The sequence below is a fragment of the Dendropsophus ebraccatus genome, chromosome 8 (assembly GCF_027789765.1).
Source record: "Dendropsophus ebraccatus isolate aDenEbr1 chromosome 8, aDenEbr1.pat, whole genome shotgun sequence".
NCBI classification, from domain to species: Eukaryota; Metazoa; Chordata; class Amphibia; order Anura; family Hylidae; genus Dendropsophus; species Dendropsophus ebraccatus.
In genome coordinates this window covers 107,211,541-107,229,019 of record NC_091461.1, presented here as the reverse complement: position 1 = coordinate 107,229,019, position 17,479 = coordinate 107,211,541, and the positions used below count along the sequence as shown (strand labels likewise).

Genomic DNA, 17,479 nt, shown 5'->3' with positions numbered 1-17,479 from the left:
TCATAGTGAAAGAAAGTTATAGCCCTGACATACTGATGAGAAAGATGAGAGAGGGATGGGAAAAACTACTGGATAGATGGAGGGAGATGGCATTTGACTTCCCGCGGCTGCCATCCCATTATCCCTCCCATTATGCCTCCATCTCTCCCACCATCTCTCCATTCAGAGTCCTTCACATCATGGTGTCACAGCAGGTGGAAGGGTGTGGAGGACCCTGTCCCATCTAAAGATAACCATACACCTTCAATCACTGACGGCCACATGGTCGTTCAGCTGACAATTATCTCTCCCGTCCGGCCCCTGTCCTCTCCATACACAGGAACTTTTGGTGCAGCCGAGCGTTCCTGTGTTCTCTATGGGAGGGGTAAGCTGCAGTGAGAAAGCTCTGACTGCAACTTATCTCCCACAGAGAAAGGGGTTGGCTGGTGATTTTCCATCAAGCCGGATCCCCATCTCCACTGACATCATCTATCGGTGGACGGTCGGGAGAACCCCCATATGCCTTATACTGACGATCGTCGGGTAGAGCCTGTGACAGTAGCAGGTGTATGGGCACCTTTTATAGTTATTACCTCTATAGTATTAAATATTGATCGTAGATAATAAAAGTTTTTGGCAGGAATAGCCCTTAAAGGGGTTATCCATCGCTTCAAAAACATGGGCACTTTCTTCCGGAGACAGCACCATTCTTGTCTCCAGGTTGGATGGAGTTTTGTAACTCAGTTTTATTGAAGTGAATAGAGCTTAAAGGGGTTATCTAGCGCTACAAAAACATGGCCACTTTCTTTCAGAGCCCCGCTCTTGTCTTCAGCTTGGATGGGTTTTTGTTGCTCAGTTCCATTGAAGTGAATAGAGCTTAAAGGGGTTATCTAGCGCTACAAAAACATGGCCACCTTCTTTCAGAGCCCCGCTCTTGTCTCCAGCTTAAATAGGTTTTCGTTGCTCAGTTCCATTGAAGTGAATGGAGCTTAATTGCGAACTGCACCTGAGCGGGAGACAAGAGCCATGTTGTGTCTGAAAGAAAGTGGCCATGTTTTTGTAGCACTGGATAACCCCTATAATAGCAAACCATACCTGAAGTGGAGACAAGTTTGGTGCTGTCTCTGGAAGAAAATGGCTATGTTTTTATAGCGCTAAATAACCCCTTTAAAGGTAACACTGTGCACCAGCCTTTGTTACATGGCATCCTTAGTGTCTATGCGGCAATGATTTGTCCCTTTGGATGACAGGTAACAGGCCAGGTGTACACATCACCCTGGTAGAAAACAAAGACTATAGAAAAGCTTATTGCCTTTATCTTTATTATCACAAAACATGTTAAAAAAAACTCCAAGCAATGTAATCTTACTATACACATCCATACAATAATGTTACTATTACATACAATAAAAAACCTGTAAAGAAGCCAAATGAAAATGTGGATATCCAGTGTCTACAAGCTACAAAGGCAGCGGTTATTAATATAATAAGCTTACAGTACAGAAGTCAATATGACTCAGTGGTAGTGACACCTCCATGCTGAGGTCCGACTACTGATATAAAGGAGGCTCCAGATAAATACAAGGGGATAGAGCTCTCCTTTACCCTCTTAGATACCTTTCACTATGTCACCATATAGGACAAAATAGGACCGAAACCTTGTTCACATAGTAGGATATTGTTACAGTTAAGCCGTAACATTTGCAATCATTCTGTATATATTGCATTTTCCAAGTGCTGATCTTATAAAATATCCAATATGCAATAAGGTACCCCAATACTAGTAAATCTGATGTCTGGAACCACCCAAGATGCTTGGTTCAGGTCATGCAGCTAAAGACCTGGGGTCACGTTGCAACCAGAAATCCATCTTGGCCCCTTTAAGGTCGCAGCATGACCCCATTCACCTTTATTAGCTGCAATGCGGTGCAACCTGTATCATGGCTAAAGTCGTTGTGTATTGGGCCAGCGAGTCAGCGTATGACTTTGGTCATCCTACCGCCATCTTGAATAAGGTTCCGGTTCCTGGCTCTTATATACTTCTAAGGAACATTGTATCCTTCTCCTGCTGCTAAGGTTAGTTCATGTTTAGTTTTTAGATTGTGCTGTGTTCTATACAGTATAAAAGATATTCATATCATGTTATGTTACCCATGATTCTTGTCTGATTTTTGTCCTTCTCTGAATCACATGGTAAGATGATGGGTTAAAGTATGTAAGTGTTAAGAGTCCCATTCTCCGTGATGTACTATGTAGCAGTGTTTCCCAACCTGTGGTCCATCAGCTGTTGCAAAACTACAACTCCCATCATGCCCTGACAGTTGAAGGCAGTTGTAGTTTTGATACAGTATAATAATACAGTCATAGCTTACCATCCATACTGATGGGTCTATACTCTCACAAAGCCCTGTGTTCTGCTTTGGGAACATGTGATCTGAACAGTCCGTCATGTTCTGCTATTTGTCTTTTGCTATCAGTTTCTACTGTTTGCTCCTCGGTTGCAAAATGTCTCTCGAGAAGCGTTGCTTCAACTACTCAAAGTTCTCCAGCTCGGTGCGGTAGAGCATCATCTTGGTCGACCTCAGAGAGTACATTCTCCCCTTCTCTGGTTTCCAGGACAGGCCTTGTCCTCGTCGTCGTTCTCCTTTTACTCTCGATCTGGGTTTGCTGTATTTTGCGTTCAGGTTGGTTCCTCCGCAGGACGATTTCCACCATCCACCTGCAACACGCAGCAATGCTATTACTTCTGAACAACCAATGCTTTCGCCACTCCCCTCTGAATAGAGTTGAGTAAATGTACAGTAAAATTTTGCTGACGTTGACTTGGCCGTGGATTCATTTAGTCTTGTAATAGTCATTGTGGTTTCTAAGTGTTTTCCGATTCCCCAGAAAAGACTGGAATGATACTGAAGACGTGTCCTACCAGACTTTCCCCAGGAAGCAGAGCACTTGCAGAATAGGAAAGGACTCTTACAAAGCAAAATCAATTGACGGCCAATTTATTAGACTCATTAGTAAAGTTTACTGTAGATTCCATAAACTCCAGTTCTAAACCAGGGAGGGGGAACCTGTGGCCCTCCAACTGTTGCAAAACTATAATTCCCATCATGCCTGGAGAGCCAAAGCATTGGATGTCCAGACATGATGGGAATTGTAGTATTTGAACAGCTGGAGGGCCACAGGTTACCCTTCCCTGGTCAAGCAAATAATGTAGTATTTTTCTGGTTGTCTGGTGACATGTGCTATGACATTTAATGGATTTATATAATAGATTGGCTATTGACTCCACACCCCGCCCTTCCCCTCGCTTCTGAGAAGGCTGATGTAAACAAATCCTTGGCAGGCTTTATCTGCAACATTGTAACTCTTTTTTTTTTTTTTTTTTTTTTTTTTAAAGGAAGGTTAATCTGAGGTCAAGCTGCTGATGAACTCACTGTGATTAATACTCTCAACATTATAAAGAAGCTACAATGTTGCAGATAGGAACTTTTTTAAATCGTCTGTCTCAGAAGGGAGGGGGGAGGAGGGGGAGAGAAAAGCTCACACACAGATTTTTGTGTCTTTAGCAGAAAGCAGCAGCTCAGAACTGGGGGAAGAAGACTGAATAGATAATAACAAGCATGGAAGGAATTGTTAGTCTAACCATGGGCAGCAATATATCAAAAGTTACTTTTGAGTGGAATAACCCTTTAACTCAAAGTTGGAGCATCCCATAGATCAGTGATGGCAAACCTTGACCCTCCAGCTGTTGGAAAACTGCAATTCCCATCATGCTTGAGCAACCAAAGATATGGCTGTTGTAGTTTTGTAACAGCTGGAGGGACAAAGTTCACCATTACTGCCATAGATATTCACCACTCTTTCAGCCATACAGTTTTTGTGGCTCTATATATATATATATATATATATATATATATATATATATATATATATATATATAATATTATATAATTTTAGCCTGAATAAACCTGGCCGTACACAGAAGGGTTTGGAAAATGTTACAGAGGACAGTGAGGTTGACACGATACCTGATGAGGTTTCTGCAGAACACTTGAGATGTTGGGAGTGATGGTCCCCGGTGGAGAAGGGCAGCGGCGTGTATTCAGGCAGAGCGCTCGGGATGTTCCCCAAAACCTGAGACAGCTGCAGGCTATAGCTGGTGTCCTGATCTCCCAGGGTGAATAAGTATTCCACAAAGCGGACATTGTTCTTCCAGTCCTGCAGCTCGATGTGCAGGATGTACTCCGCTTGCTGGGACAGAGAGAAGATCTTCTTGAGGCCCAGCCAGAATTCACCTGAAAAAATAGAGGAAACTATAAATCCTTTGAGGAAGGAGAAGAGGCTGAGGTCTACATCACATGATCACAGATCCATACAAATAATGTGCTGATATTTGTGTTTATAAAAAGTGACGGATACACGGCTTGTTACGGTACAGGTATGGGGCTGTGTTCACAAGCTGCAATAACATCACAGATTGCAAAACTGCTGCCAAAACACTGCAGTTTTTTAAGCTTTTTCTGAAACATTTCTGCAATGTGTGAACACAGCCCCAGAGCCGTGCAGATTTCGATTTCTTTCATATCCACTGGAGATAAACAGTATTGAATGACAGCAAGCAGAGCCATAAGCCGGTTTTCTCCAACTGTTTCAAAACTACAATTCCCAGCATGCATACTGGGAGTTGTAGTTTTGCAACAGCCGGAGAGCCACAGGTTGGTTAATACTGCAATAGAGGACGCTGAACATTGTAGTTTTGCAACAACTAGAGAGCCGCAGGTTGGGTGAATACTACTATAGAGAATGCAGAGCTGTCCGGGCATGCTGGGATTTGTAGTTTTTCACCAGCTGGAGAGCCACAGGTTGGTGAATACTGTTGTAAAGAATGTAAAATTGTGACTTTTCAATATGCAAGAATAACCTTTAATTTCTGAAACTGGAATACCCCTCTCATTACATGAGGGTAAACTGACTCTGGCCTATGCTACTAACTTGCTTCCAGAGTAGTTTGTTGGATTGTGACTCCTTTGACCTCCCGATGTCACGTGCGGTGGTCGTCGCGCCCTGGGTCTGTAATGACCCGTCCTAGTACCCCGCAGTGTTGTGCCAGCGAGTACAGTTCAGTTGCACAAGTTAGTTTTGGGTCTGAGCGCAGTGATTTATTAACCTGTGTAAACAAAGGCGTTGCAGTCTGACCCCGGCCGGGGCCCCCGGTGATTGGCCCTCTGGGGTTGGACGATGGGTTTGTGAGCTTGTTTGCCTCTTTAGACAAATATGTGATTTTTGCAGGTATTAGTGGAGTGTGTGCACTGATTTCATGAGGCAATAGGGGCAGCTGGTTGGGGTATTGGTGTGCAATACAGAAATAGGGAATTCAGGATTGTTAGTGCAGTTGGGTATTGTTGGATTATGCCAAAGACGTAGATTCATGGAGACCTATGGTTCTGTCTGGACACACACTGCCTTACACGTATCCTCTGCAGCAGTGGCCCTTAATCTTGCAAAACTACAACTTCCATCATATGCTGACAGCTTTCAGCTGTCATATAATCTAGTAGTGTTCCCTATCCTGACCCTTTTAGCAGTATTGTGGAACTTCCTATAAGGTCTTAATGATGAGCTCCTGGGGGATAGGATATAATAAGATGCACTCACCTCTGAGGTCACCAAAGCCTTTGGCGTAATCTTCCCAGGTCTGGTTAAAGTCCACAGATCCATCTGTCCTCCTCTGGATAACTGTCCATGCCGCTTCTTAAAGAAATAAGGACTAATGTCAGCTGCTTCAAGGGGCAGTATATATATAAAGTGTAGGAAACCTGCAAATTTGAGGCTTCCATCCCTCGCATGGCTGCTATACATCATGCTTTTCCTGGTGGGATGTTTGCTCTCACTTTGGGGACATTTTTTTTGCCACACATGTATTCAATACTGCTATCTACTTCTAGTACTACAGTGTTTCGTCTCACAGAAACAGAGCAATAGAGCTTCTGCAGCTGCGTCTATCTCCTTACTAGAGAAACTGCGGCAGCAGTATTTCTACTACCTACCATAGAGAGTGCGGCTGCATCACCCTCCTTACCACTGAGACAGCAGCTTCATCACCCACTGTACCAGAGAGACAGCGGCTGCATCACCCACTGTACCAGAGAGACAGCGGCTGCATCACCCACTGTACCAGAGAGACAGCGGCTGCATCACCCACTGTACCAGAGAGACAGCGGCTGCATCACCCACTGTACCAGAGAGACAGCGGCTGCATCACCCACTGTACCAGAGAGACAGCGGCTGCATCCCCCACCCTACCAGAGAGACGGCGGCTGCATCCCCCACCCTACCAGAGAGACGGCGGCTGCATCCCCCACCCTACCAGAGAGACGGCGGCTGCATCCCCCACCCTACCAGAGAGACGGCGGCTGCATCCCCCACCCTACCAGAGAGACGGCGGCTGCATCCCCCACCCTACCAGAGAGACGGCGGCTGCATCCCCCACCCTACCAGAGAGACGGCGGCTGCATCCCCCACCCTACCAGAGAGACGGCGGCTGCATCCCCCACCCTACCAGAGAGACGGCGGCTGCATCCCCCACCCTACCAGAGAGACGGCAGCTGCATCCCCCACCCTACCAGAGAGACGGCGGCTATTGCATCTGCATCCCCCACCCTACCAGAGAGGCGGCGGCTGCATCCCCCACCCTACCAGAGAGATGTTCATAGGAGGTTTCTGAACATTAACAGAGATTCTACTGCAGTCCAACCTTACCTGCAGTGAATTCACAGTAGACGCTGAACTCTGAGCTGTTGTTGGGTCTTATGGTGTAGATGCCGCTCAGCCGCCCGCCCTGGTTATAGACATCATTGCAGTCCCGTGGATGATCTGAGATAGAGAACAAAAGTGTTATGGTACTTACAACCAGATTATATGTATCACATCAGAATTGGAAAGTCTTACAATCTAGTTAATAAATAAAGTGGACAAGTGTGATGGTGGGGTGCAGAATTATAGGGGTTCAGATCTTATATCATGACGTTATAAAATGAACAAGCAATAGATGTAGCCATTGCAGCCAGGATAGAAACAGAACCAAGTACAAGCAAGGTTTCTTTACCAGTTTCCTACTCTGTGACTGTCCAGCTATTGTAAAACTACAACTCCCAGCATGGCCTGACAGCCTGTGGTAAAAGCTGGAGAGCCACAAGTTCGGGAAACACTGTTTTTTGCCGTATTCATGTATAATATAAAACGTTACAAGATCTTTACCATTGGGATCCAGTGTTACATCTGTTGCGTTGCTTGAATTGACGGACGAATGGTCATCGATCTTATGGCTTCCAGATGGGCTCCTCTTGCTGTCCACTGTGGTGGCATTGCCAATCTGGAAGAAAAGGGTTCAAGGTGAGTTTTCGCTAGCTTTGATACATCACCCACCATAGTCAACTTGGCTTTGGCTGTGGGATGATGGGAATTATAGTATGTAAAGTGTAGCATTCCATGTCTTACCTTGTCTTCCAGATCCTTTATCTGGCTGTTTTGGTAATCCAGTTGCATGTTCTGGTCTGTGACCACCTTCAGGAGACGCTGGATGTTCATTTCTTGCTGTTCCACGTATTGCTGAAATACAGTTTTTATGCAATTATTATTATTATTATTATTATTATTATTTTTGGATGTCCGATCTTTCCTCCAAGTGTCAGTTGCTTCTTAATCTGTTGCTAAACAGCAAGTGAAAGAGAGAGGCTGCACCTACAGATACAAGGGTCCAATAAAGTAACAAGTCCTAGCAGCATCCCAGTAAGGCAACAGGGCAGTGTTTCCCCAATTTTTAGCTTTCCGGCAGTTGTAAAACTACAACTCCCATCATGTCCTGACAGCCCTCTCTATGGCTCTCCAGCTATAGTTTTGCCACAGGTTGGGGTATGCTACTATGGAGGGGGGGCAAGTGTTTCCTTCTGCCAATGCATTTAGCTCACTTAGGTGTAAGCTGTGTAGATATGTTTTTTGGGGGCCAGTATGGTTAATAACAGAGGGCAGTAGCTTGCTTGGTGGCTTGAGCAGGATGTGGGCCCCCTGGCACCTGGTGCTGTGACCCTGTATGATGATCATTGAACCAGACGTTTTTGATAACATGTATAGTCTACAAGCCTGGGCACAGCGGTAAAGCAGATTAGTGCCGTATGGATTGCATTGCATATAACCAAACCAGACTGCGGTCAATGAAGCTGAAAGATCTCCACCCTCAGTGCTCATGGAAGTTGTCACCCAGCTTTCCCAGCCTCCCAAATTTAGCAGATGTTCTTACTCCTGAATTCCAGTTTAATGTTATCCATGTTGCTATGGGCGTGATTAGTTAAAAGTATGGAGGAGAGTCAGGATCTCTGCTACCTTTGTGTTACCCAAGACCCCTGACTACAAATTTTAAGACCACAATTCCAAGCGTGAATTGTTATTTATGCAGTATGCTAGTACTAAGCGCAGAGCCTTACCTTTAATGCGGCTATTTCTTTGTGGTCCTGGACCTCCTGGTGGCCCTCGGTGATCTGGTTGAGCTTCTCCTCCAACCGCAGGATCTTGGCCTGGAGCTGCGCCTTGTCCTGAAGGAGATGCTCGATCTGGGAGTAGATTTTACTGGATAGGTTCTTGAGCTCCTCGTTGTTCTCTTGCAGCCGGGAGGTCTTCTCCTTGAGCTCCTCTTCCTTCTCCCGGATCTCGTTGGTCTGTTCCGAGAGGTCATAGAAGGACTTGTCAAAAAGATTAAGCTTCTGAAAGATTTCATTGATCTGCCCTTTGGTCTTGTGGACAAAATCCTTCAGGCCGTGGCCGAGCTGCAGGAGCCCGTTGGCCAAGATCCTAACGTCGTCCAGCATGGCGAATCGCGATTTGGATTCTGCGGGCAAGGTATCGAACTGGACGTCGTCATGTTTCTCAAGAGACGCGGAGAAGACCAGAGGCAGGAGGAGGATGAGGAGCTTCATCTCGGATGGCAGTGCTGCTGAGTGTGTCCGTCCTGCCTCACTATTAGGCTATATATATGACGGCAGAGATTAGGCACAGACAGGCCACCGGTTGATGATTAAACAAGACACTTGAACTAATGTAACCTCTGCCCAAGTTTTTTTTTTTTTTTTTTTTTGCCTCCTGCACTGTGGAGCTGACACAATTGCCTAAAAAAAAAAATTCATTCATATTATAACCTAAATGCATAAACAATCCTCATCATCTGTGTCTGCTGGGACAGCCTGACCCTTGTACTCCACGCCTAGAAAACAACCAGGGGTAAGAATGTGTGAAATCCTTCGCCCCCCCCCCCCCCCCCTCCTCCAAGGACACTTGCTAGGAATTTGCAGTTTTTCCAGTGTTGTTGGATTAGATATAGTGTTGCGCTATAGTTTGTGCGTCTGGATTGCACAAGTTTTACATTTAGGATTTTATGGATTCAATATGGTGCTGGATTATTTAGAGATAGGTATGGACCTGCAAAACAGGAGATGGGGGGAACACAGACACCCTGGACATTGTAACTCATTGAATATCCACAAGATTTGGGATGAGCATCTGATTAGTGGGGGGTCCCAGCAGTTGCTTAAATGGGGTTACTTGCCCCCCCCCTGCATTTGAGTGAATTGTACATGCTCTGCCATGGCTCCATTTATTTTGATGGCACTTTCCAAGGTAGGTAAGCATTGGACTCAATCACTAAAGTCCCCCACAGCTGGTTAATGCAGTACAAGCCAAGCATGCATCTCATAGTTGGTGGACCCCCCCATAAATCACATAATTTCTGCAATCTTCAGATGAATGGGACAGTTGCGGAACTACTACTAATGTGAATAAAACCTCAGCAAGACCCAGCAGCAGCCCTCACTTCCGAGGACCAGGCTGGGCGACGCTGTGTAGGACCACAAGTCTTCTAGTTGAATTAATAAAAAAAAAGTCGATTAGCCACTAAATGAGTCACTTTTTCCCCCCCGCTAATTTGCATCCTATTTCTGAATTCTGTGAATGCAGCTTGCCATACCATGGTCACTAACAGATATTTTAAATGGGCACTGTCACTTTTTAAAAAAAAAAAACTTTTTCACATGTCCAAAGTTTTAATCTGTTGGGGTCTAAACACAAATTGCTACAACAAGCCATGTTCTCTCCCATCTGTGTGCCACATGGCAATGTAAGTGTAGGGGAGAGAAGCATTCAGTCATTCACTTCACTTTCTGCTCGTTCTAGTGATTCTTTAAAGTCTGAACACTCAGACTGTGGCTGATCAAAACTTTTTTCCATGCCTTTACAACATGTCAAAGGTTTCTTAAAGTGACTGGTCCACTTCAAGCTTAGTATATTAGTCTATAAATACTCAAAATTTTGGTTCCCTTTTATATATCTCCGAACTCCTTGTGTGATTTTGCAGATTGTGATTAGTTTGCAATTAAGTATCAAAGTACAGAAACAATTAGACAAGTTTTCTAATATGGGTGGATTTAGCAGCTATTTTGCAAAGATTTAACTATAGCGTTTTTATTATTATTATTGTTATGCAAAAAAAAACAAACAAACATATAACTACAACCCAATACAATGATGACTAAACTTTTTTTCCCTTGTTTTGCCTGTACATCCATGTACTTGTGCTACACTGTTTTTGTACATGGAGAACGAGCATGGCATTACTTACTCTTTCGGAGATGTTCACGTCTTCCCTGTCTGGCTCTTCCTTCCTCGTCTGCTCAGACCTCTGCGGTCACCTCCGTACCCTTCACACTTATTATACTCCACAGTGACTCAGCCCTGGGGGGGTTACACAGTGCTCTAGATACCACAGAAGGGGAACTTTCTGTCTTTCCTTCTTATGTTTGAGTCATATCTGTCAGGTTACCGTAGTGCTGAGCAAACATTCCTTTACAAAAAAAAAAATTTACACACAAGATAAAAATATTCAAACAATTATTAAAAAAAGCCCTGTAATCTGGATTCCTGATGCAATGTAAATACATTCACCTCTTTGCTGTTTATTTAACTTTCCCATTGAGCGGTTCACACTGAGATATTTCCGTCACATCTGGTCTCTATTACAGTCTGGATACAGGGCTTTTTTTTTTTCATGCCTTCAGTGACTTTTCACCTAATTTCTGACACACCCGGCCTGGTACTATGACATAAAACCATGCCTCCAATCACAAGACCGGGTGCAATTGTGACTCCTCTACTCCCAGGACACATGCCCCTTTCACAGTGAACCCTAGTAGCCTTTTTCTTACATTCTGACTGGTCACAACTAGCATATACTGTACAGTTGTTTTTGTTGGTAGGTGACCTTTGAGCACAGTTTACATATAGCATTTTGCCTACTTAATACATTTTAAAGTGTATCTGTGATGGTCTGTATCTGAGAGCTGCATGGGATAGAGGCTGAGACGCCGAGCTTGGGGATATATAGTTTTCTATGATTTGATTCAGTATTTTCATGTAAAAATTAATGTTATAGAGACCCCATTAATCCACCCACAAACACATAATGATAGCCTGTGAGTCCTGTGAGCTTTACCTGCTCACCCATAGAGAAGCCTGAGCCCCACTTATTCTGCCCACCACGTACAGAGCCTGTGAGTCCTGCTTCCCCGCATATGTAGAGCCTGTGAGTCCTGCTTCCCCCAAATACATAGAACCTGTGAGTCCTGCTTCCCCACATTTGTAGAGCATGAGAGTCCTGCTTCCCCACATACATAGAGCCTGCGAGTCCTGCTTCCCCCAAATACATAGAGCCTGTGAGTCCTGCTTGCCCCACATTTGTAGAGCATGAGAGTCCTGCTTCCCCACATACATAGAGCCTGTGACCGGTTTGTTAGGTCCTCGTAACATTACATTTACCAGCAATACCCAGAAATTTTACATTTTTTTCCTCTTAATTGTACACAGCGATGATGCAGATAGGGCCCTAAAATAGGATCAGAACTAAACGCGGCCTTTGTATTGTCAGATGGAGGTGGACAGAGGACTGCATCTAAGTCGCTTACAGAGCAGTCCCCCTAATATAACGTTATCAGGAGGATCCTGAACCTTTTAGGCCATGTTCACACAATGGGGTCGATTTATGGCACTGTCTTACAGTAGAATTCTCTCTGTTGCCCTTAGCAACCAAGAACAGCTCAGCATTCACTTCTCACATTGCTCTGGGAAAATGAAAGCTGAAGTGATTGGTTGCTATGGGCAACGCAGAGAATCTTGCCATAAGACGGAGCCATAGATCGCCTCCTTTTGAGGCCTAGTAAGGGAAGATTACAAAAAAAAGTACACCCCTCTGTGAAGACCCCTTTCCATCTAGATTTTTATCTGTGACAAACTACCCCCCCCCCCCTCTATGGAACCTGCCCCTCTCTGAGACCACCCCCTTATGTGACCAAAGACCACTTCTTATGCCACTTGTTTTTTGTTGGCACCCCTATGAATAGAAAAGACCACCCAATGGACATATACTGTATGTGCTCTGAGTCACCTGACTGCATGACCAGACTGGGACAGGGGCCATCAAGAATATCTGTGGGACTGGGAATTAGGGGTTTAGCTACACACAGGACCAGGAATGAGATGGGGAGCCATGCTGGAGGCCAGGAATAAGATGGGAGCCGTGCTGGAGGCCAGGAATGAGATGGGGAGCCATGCTGGAGGCCAGGAATGAGATGGGAGCCGTGCTGGAGGCCAGGAATAAGATAGGGAGCCATGCTGGAGGCCAGGAATAAGATAGGGAGCCATGCTGGAGGCCAGGAATGAGATGGGAGCCGTGCTGGAGGCCAGGAATGAGATGGGGAGCCATGCTGGAGGCCAGGAATGAGATGGGGAACCATGCTGGAGGCCAGGAATGAGATAGGGAGCCATGCTGGAGGCCAGGAATAAGATAGGGAGCCATGCTGGAGGCCAGGAATGAGATGGGAGCCATGCTGGAGGCCAGGAATGAGATGGGGAGCCATGCTGGAGGCCAGGAATGAGATGGGGAGCCATGCTGGAGGCCAGAATGAGATAGGGAGCCATGCTGGGGGCCAGGAATGAGATTGGGATCCATAATGGAGGCCAGAAATGAGATGGGGAGCCATGCTGGGGACTAGTAATGAGATGGGGAGCCATGCTGGGGACTAGGAATGAGATGGGGAGCCATGCTGGAGGCCAGAATGAGATAGGGAGCCATGCTGGAGGCCAGGAATGAGATGTGGAGCCATGCTGGGGACTAGGAATGAGATGGGGAGCCATGCTGGAGGCCAGAATGAGATAGGGAGCCATGCTGGAGGCCAGGAATGAGATGGGGAGCCATGCTGGAGGCCAGAATGAGATGGGGAGCCGTGCTGGAGGCCAGGAATGAGATGGGAGCCATGCTGGAGGCCAGGAATGAGATGGGGAGCCATGCTGGAGGCCAGAATGAGATAGGGAGCCATGCTGGAGGCCAGGAATGAGATGGGAGCCGTGCTGGAGGCCAGAATGAGATGGGAGCCATGCTGGAGGCCAGGAATGAGATGGGAGCCATGCTGGAGGCCAGGAATGAGATGGGGAGCCATGCTGGAGGCCAGGAATGAGATGGGAGCCATGCTGGAGGCCAGGAATGAGATGGGAGCCATGCTGGAGGCCAGGAATGAGATGGGGAGCCATGCTGGAGGCCAGGAATGAGATGGGAGCCATGCTGGAGGCCAGAATGAGATGGGAGCGATGCTGGAGGCCAGAATGAGATGGGAGCCATGCTGGAGGCCAGGAATGAGATGGGAGCCATGCTGGAGGCCAGGAATGAGATGGGAGCCATGCTGGGGACCAGGAAAAGTGGAGAAGATCAGCACCTGCTGCATTCATGAGGTTTCTGGGATAAACCAGTGCCAGTGTCTATGAGCTGGGTCTGGTATTTCATTTACTTGAATGGGTCTGAGCTGCAGTACCGGATATACTCTGGGGAGATCCTTATGATTTACGGTTTCTGAACATGATTACAACCTTTGAATACAATTAAGTGTTATGTAAGAAGTCGAGATGTGCTGCGAAACATCCTGGAAGTCGTGACATGTCCCACATGTACAGTATAACAGATCCGCTGTGATGCTAAATATGATCCCCCGGTATGTCCTCTCCTGCGAGTTCTCATAACTGAAGGGGAACTTATAACATACAGTGTATTCCATCATGGTCAGAGCATGTTACGTGCATGACGCAACGGGTATGCGGATTTCACCAGCCACCACTTCAGGGTTTTCTTACATTCTGTGACCATTTCTGCAAACCAGACTGGACGATCCTTCACAACACGTAGATGAAAGTGTGTTACGGGAATCCCCGAACACTATATGTAAAGGAGACCACACCACTGCCTGCTCTGTATATAGTGTATATGGTGGATATAGCAATGCTCATCTCTCAGTATATTATACAGAATGTTTCCCTATTTAATTTATTTATATCAAACTGGAAACCCCCTGTTAAAACTGGAGCCCCCCTCTTTATATATGTGATTGAAGTGGTTATGGGGTATTCCCTTCTTATACAGTGATAATAGACAAGACTGAGAAGAAGCAATAGGACTTATGATGTGTTTACACAGAGAGATTTATCTGACAGACTTTTGAAGCCAAAGCCAGGAATGGATTTGAGAAGGAGAAATCTCAGTCTTTCCTTTATGACCTGTTCTCTGTTTATAGTCTGTTCCTGGCTTTGGCTTTAAAACTCTGTCAGATATACAGTATCTCTCTGAGCAGGACGAGGTGTCTATTTACTTTCACTAGCTGTTCTTTTAGATCTTCCATCTTTTGCTGCCATGTTAGCCATACTTTAGTCCATTATTATAAATATTAAGGTGAAGTACCCCTTTAATATGTGTTGGCCCTCACGTTGTCTAATCTCGGGCTTGGTTTGTGTGTGCAGAGTACAGTCTGTGCACAGGTCAGATCTTCATGTGTTCTGGTCTTACTTCTCACCACGTCAGGACATTATCAAGTGTTCTTTATACTGTATTCTTAAAGGGGCATTCCAGTCTATAGACAATGAGATCCCTTTGTGGTTGTGAGTCCCCTAGTGGTCCCATTGCAGAATTGCTGTTTCAGTGCTGTAACTACCCTATAGTGCCGGCTGGGCTGTATCTACCCTATAGTGCTGGCTGTGCTGTGTCTATGCTATAGCGCCCGCTGGGCTGTATCTACCCTATAGTGCTGGCTGTGCTGTGTCTATGCTATAGCGCCCGCTGGGCTGTATCTACCCTATAGTGCTGGCTGTGCTGTGCTGTGTCTATGCTATAGCGCCCGCTGGGCTGTATCTACCCTATAGTGCTGGCTGTTCTGTGTCTATGCTATAGTATGGGCTGTACTGCATCTACCCTATAGTACTGGCTGTGCTGTATCTTACCCTATAGTGTCGGCTGTGCTGTATGTACCCTATAGTGCTGACTGTGCTGTACCTACCATATAGTTCTGGCTGTGCTGTATCTACCCTATAGCGCCAGCTGTGTGGGGCTGAGGCGAGGACTGGGATTGTGCTGTAGTTCCCCACACAAGTGACTAGGTAATCAGTGGTATTGATGGGGTCTCAGAGGTCAGACCCTTTTTTTCATAGCTTTTTTACTGCTATTTACAGGGGGACAAATAAAAAAATGAAAAAAAGATTCCTGTGGAGTTTGCTGTCTGCGCCGTACAATCTGTCTAGTCTGCAAAAATCCTTGTAGTTCCCTGCACAGCAATAAGCCAGACTATTGGGGTTCATTGATTATTGATCCCGAACCTGTGGCCCTCCAGCCATTGCAGCTGGAAAGCCACTGGGTAAGGAACATATGTTTTTTTGCAGTAACTGGAGAGACACAGTTTGTCCTAGACATATTATTGCTCTATCAGGTAAGGGTATCAATAGGACAATCAAAACTCTACTTCACTTAAAAAAAGAAAAAAAAAAGTGGCAACTTTTTTTTTTCTTTTTTTTTTTCACTACTCAATTTTAGATATCTAGCGCCACCTATGGGCATGTTTTATTACTTTATTGTCAGTCTTTGTTGATTTACTTAGATTTTTTTGGTACATCACTATAATATTATTTAGTGTGTTTACTCCAGTTGTGTTTGACTTGTGGTTCTCCAACATATCCCAGAACGTGGCTGTCAGAGCACGCTGGGGGTTGTTGTTTTGTTACAGCTGGAGGCCCTGAAGATATTACTGCATTTATGTCCCTTGATATACCTAAAGCAGGTTGTACAGGATTAGAAACATGACTGCTTTCTTTCAAAAACAGCGCCACCCTTATTTACAGGTTATGTGTGGTAGCACTTCTAAATGACATTAAGCTGCGATACCACATACGTCCTGTAGACAGGTGTGGCACTGTTTTAGTTGTTTTAGTTGTTTTGTGTTTTTTTTTTTCCTTTTAAGCTTTGATAGAGTTATCCAAATGCAAACGATAAAACAGATCGCCCTGAAATATGGGCAAAAAAGAACTTACAAAGGAGGACATTAAAGCAGCCATGTTTTTCTAATCCTGGACAATCCCTTCAAGCTAACCAACCTTATACATATACTGTAATAGTCGTTTTTTCGCTTCTTCTGCAGGAATATCCTGTACGTCTATCCACAAAGCCTTAATTTTGCCAATCGCCAAGGGTCAGCGAGGAACATCACGGTGAAAGTGCAGTTCATGAGCGGGGAAGATCCCAGTAACGCCATGCCGGTGGGTGACCATTTACTCCTCTACCTTTTTTTTTTTTTATATTGTAATTTTTTATTTTATATCTTTTTGTGTTTTTTCTTTTGGTAATCCTATATTGATTTTTCCATTTGCACTTGTAGGTGATATTCGGAAAATCAAGTTGTCCAGAATTTTCAAAAGAAGCGTATACGGCCGTCGTCTACCACAACCGGTGAGGGCTTTGAGGGGTGACCTTTGTTAAAGTGCAACTATCGTCTTTAGCGGGCGACAGGATACGCTGTCTAAATCCTGCTGCTGCGATCCCGATGCAGGTGTGTGCCGGAGACGGGTTTCATTGTATATAATGCAATCAACTGCGCTGCCGAAACATTTCCATCTCCAGTGCGCCTGCATCGGGAGCACGGCGGCAGGATTTAGACAGTGTATCTTGTCGCCCGCTAAAGATGATAGTTACACTTAAATGCTGGCTATCAATTTCCCATACACTTTCAGTAGCTTTCATGTTCAGGCCGCAGCTCTCTCTCCTGATACAGATGTGGATGGGGAGAGCTAAGCTGCTGCCAGACAGCACTGGTGATGGCTTATCTCCACTAAAACAACAGGGTCAGACAGACAGAAATCTGACATCACGGATCCTCCTCTCCCCCAATGAAGTCTGTAAGGGAGATTGTGGAGGCAGCCATACCTATTGGATGATTGGCCAGTGTTGATAAGTGCAACTCTAGCGTGCTCAAGTTCATCCGACCCCAGAAGTCCTAGGGAGTCCTGGGAAACATGGATGTAGACATAGGCTGTATACATGTTCTCAAGGTCTCCTTAGGGCTGCATCCAACTTCTACAGCTGCCAGCTATCAAATGCCAA

At 45.5% G+C, this 17,479-nt stretch overlaps 2 protein-coding genes across 10 annotated transcripts in view; one reads left to right on the top strand and one right to left on the bottom strand.

Moving 5' to 3' along the window:
- The window catches only part of DOCK7 (dedicator of cytokinesis 7), a 98,410-nt gene that overhangs the window by 34,664 nt on the left and 46,267 nt on the right, over positions 1-17,479 (top strand). For all 9 annotated transcript variants that reach the window (XR_011364307.1, XM_069981359.1, XM_069981362.1 and 6 more), the window contains 2 exons: positions 16,521-16,638; positions 16,758-16,828. Coding sequence is in view for 8 of the 9 variants with exons in the window: in XM_069981359.1 (XP_069837460.1) it covers positions 16,521-16,638; positions 16,758-16,828 (189 nt within the window). In the remaining variant the exon portion in view is untranslated. The remainder of the gene's footprint in view (positions 1-16,520; positions 16,639-16,757; positions 16,829-17,479) is intronic.
- Positions 1,284-10,864, bottom strand: ANGPTL3 (angiopoietin like 3). The gene is made up of 8 exons (XM_069981352.1): positions 10,643-10,864; positions 8,460-9,137; positions 7,477-7,587; positions 7,237-7,351; positions 6,739-6,852; positions 5,635-5,730; positions 4,008-4,274; positions 1,284-2,698 (listed from the first exon to the last, which is right to left on the bottom strand). Exons 2-8 carry the CDS (start codon positions 8,946-8,948, stop codon positions 2,511-2,513), a joined length of 1,380 nt encoding a protein of 459 aa, XP_069837453.1. The 5' UTR covers positions 8,949-9,137; positions 10,643-10,864; the 3' UTR covers positions 1,284-2,510.

Excerpts from the sequence above, each read along its gene's own strand:
- ANGPTL3 (XM_069981352.1), bottom strand. The coding sequence starts at position 8,948 with ATGAAGCTCCTCATCCTCCTCCTGCCTCTGGTCTTCTCCGCGTCTCTT. Across the intron at positions 7,352-7,476 it reads TAAAGGATCTGGAAGACAAG|ATTGGCAATGCCACCACAGT; the intron begins GTAAGACATGGA and ends CTTTTCTTCCAG. Across the intron at positions 5,731-6,738 it reads CTACTGTGAATTCACTGCAG|AAGCGGCATGGACAGTTATC; the intron begins GTAAGGTTGGAC and ends TATTTCTTTAAG.